The sequence below is a fragment of the Penaeus monodon genome, chromosome 15 (genome assembly GCF_015228065.2).
Source record: "Penaeus monodon isolate SGIC_2016 chromosome 15, NSTDA_Pmon_1, whole genome shotgun sequence".
NCBI lineage: Eukaryota > Metazoa > Arthropoda > Malacostraca > Decapoda > Penaeidae > Penaeus > Penaeus monodon.
Window position 1 is genome coordinate 29,532,299 of NC_051400.1, and position 1,448 is coordinate 29,533,746.

Below are 1,448 nucleotides of genomic sequence, written 5' to 3' on the forward strand. Positions count from 1 at the left end.
ACTTGGACTTGAGTAGAAGGAAACTGTTTAGGGGAGGGGGAAAACTGGGTAGCGGGGAAGGAGCTTTGAGAGGGAAAAGGTGAGAACTGGGAAGAAGATGAAAGCTGTTTAGAGGAAGATGAGCTTTCAGACGGAGAGGACGAAAACTGTGAAAGCTGTTTAGTGGGGGACGAGAACTGGTTAGGAGAGGACGAATGCGGAATCGCTGCGGAGGAGAATTTGGAGGGTGAAGATGAAAAGTGATTGGCAGAGGAAAATGTTTTCGAGGAAGACGAAGCGAATGGGTTAGTAGAGGATAAACTTTTCGAGGAAGCTGAAACAAATTGGTTAGAAGAGGTTGAGAATTTGGAGCTAGGGGATGTCAGTTTCGGAGCAGAGGAGGATAATGTAGCAGGAGATGAGAATGTAGAGGGAGATGATATGAACTGGGTGGCAGGAGATACTACTTTCGAGGGAGAGGAGGCGAACTGAGTACTGGAGGGGGACTCAGAGGCAGAAGGAGTGAACTGCGGAACAGTGGGTGAGAATTTAGGACGAGAAGCTGCAAACTGTACAAGGTGGGGTGAGAATTTAGAAGGAGGGGGCGAGATCTCGGTAGTAGAGGACTGGGTGGGAGGAGAGGAGGGTATCGGAGTGGGTTGGAACTGGGGAGGAGAAGGAGTGGGTCTGGGGAAGGATCTTGGGGTAACAGCAGACAGGACGTGCACTGGATTCAATGGGTTTTGAGCAAGAGGAGAAGCAAGGGGAACCGTAGAGGACTTGGGTCTGAGAGTGGAGAGGACCTGAATGGGATCAAGAGGGCTCTCTTTGAGAGCAGAAAGTTGCGCTGGTGGAAGGGAGGGTTCAGCTTTAAGGGTTGAAGGAATTAGATTCTTTGGAAGATTTGAAGGGTTCTTTTCGGGTGTAGACAAGGCCTGAGATGAAGTAGATGGATTCTGTGTGAGGGTTTTAGGGATCTGTGAGGGAGGAGATGGCTCCCGCTCGACAACAGACGGTATTTGGGCGGCTATGGAAGGGTTTTGGTTAAGGAGAGAGAAAATCTCTGACGCTACAGAAGGATTCTCCCTGAGAGAGGAGATCAACACAGCAGCAGCGGAAGGATTCTGTCTTAGAGTGGAAAGGAAATTCGAGGCGGCTGATGGGTTTCGTTTGAAAGTCGAAAGCAGCTGGGCAAGGGCGGATGGGTCCCGGTTAAGGGAGGCGAAAAGCTGGGCGAGTGTGGTGGGGTTCTGACTAAGAGGCGAAAGGAGGGGAACAGGAGAAGGATCGGGATTCCTTTGGAGAGCAGAATCAACTTGAGGAACAAGGAGAATCTGCTCGTGAACAGAGACGTCGTTTCGAGAGGAGAGAGGGTCCTGACTTTCCTCAGGGAAGGAGAAAGATGGTAACGAAGGACTTTGATCCAGCGAAGGGTTTTGAGGATTGGCAAAGGAATTCTGACCAGTGCC

General features: G+C 50.6%; 1 protein-coding gene across 1 annotated transcript in view; it reads right to left on the bottom strand.

The window, feature by feature from the left end:
* LOC119582314 (flocculation protein FLO11-like) overlaps positions 1 to 1,448 on the bottom strand; it is a gene marked incomplete in the record, with an annotated part of 8,613 nt that overhangs the window by 972 nt on the left and 6,193 nt on the right. Inside the window, 1 exon segment of the mRNA XM_037930529.1 lies at positions 3 to 1,448. Coding sequence (XP_037786457.1) covers positions 3 to 1,448 — 1,446 coding nt within the window.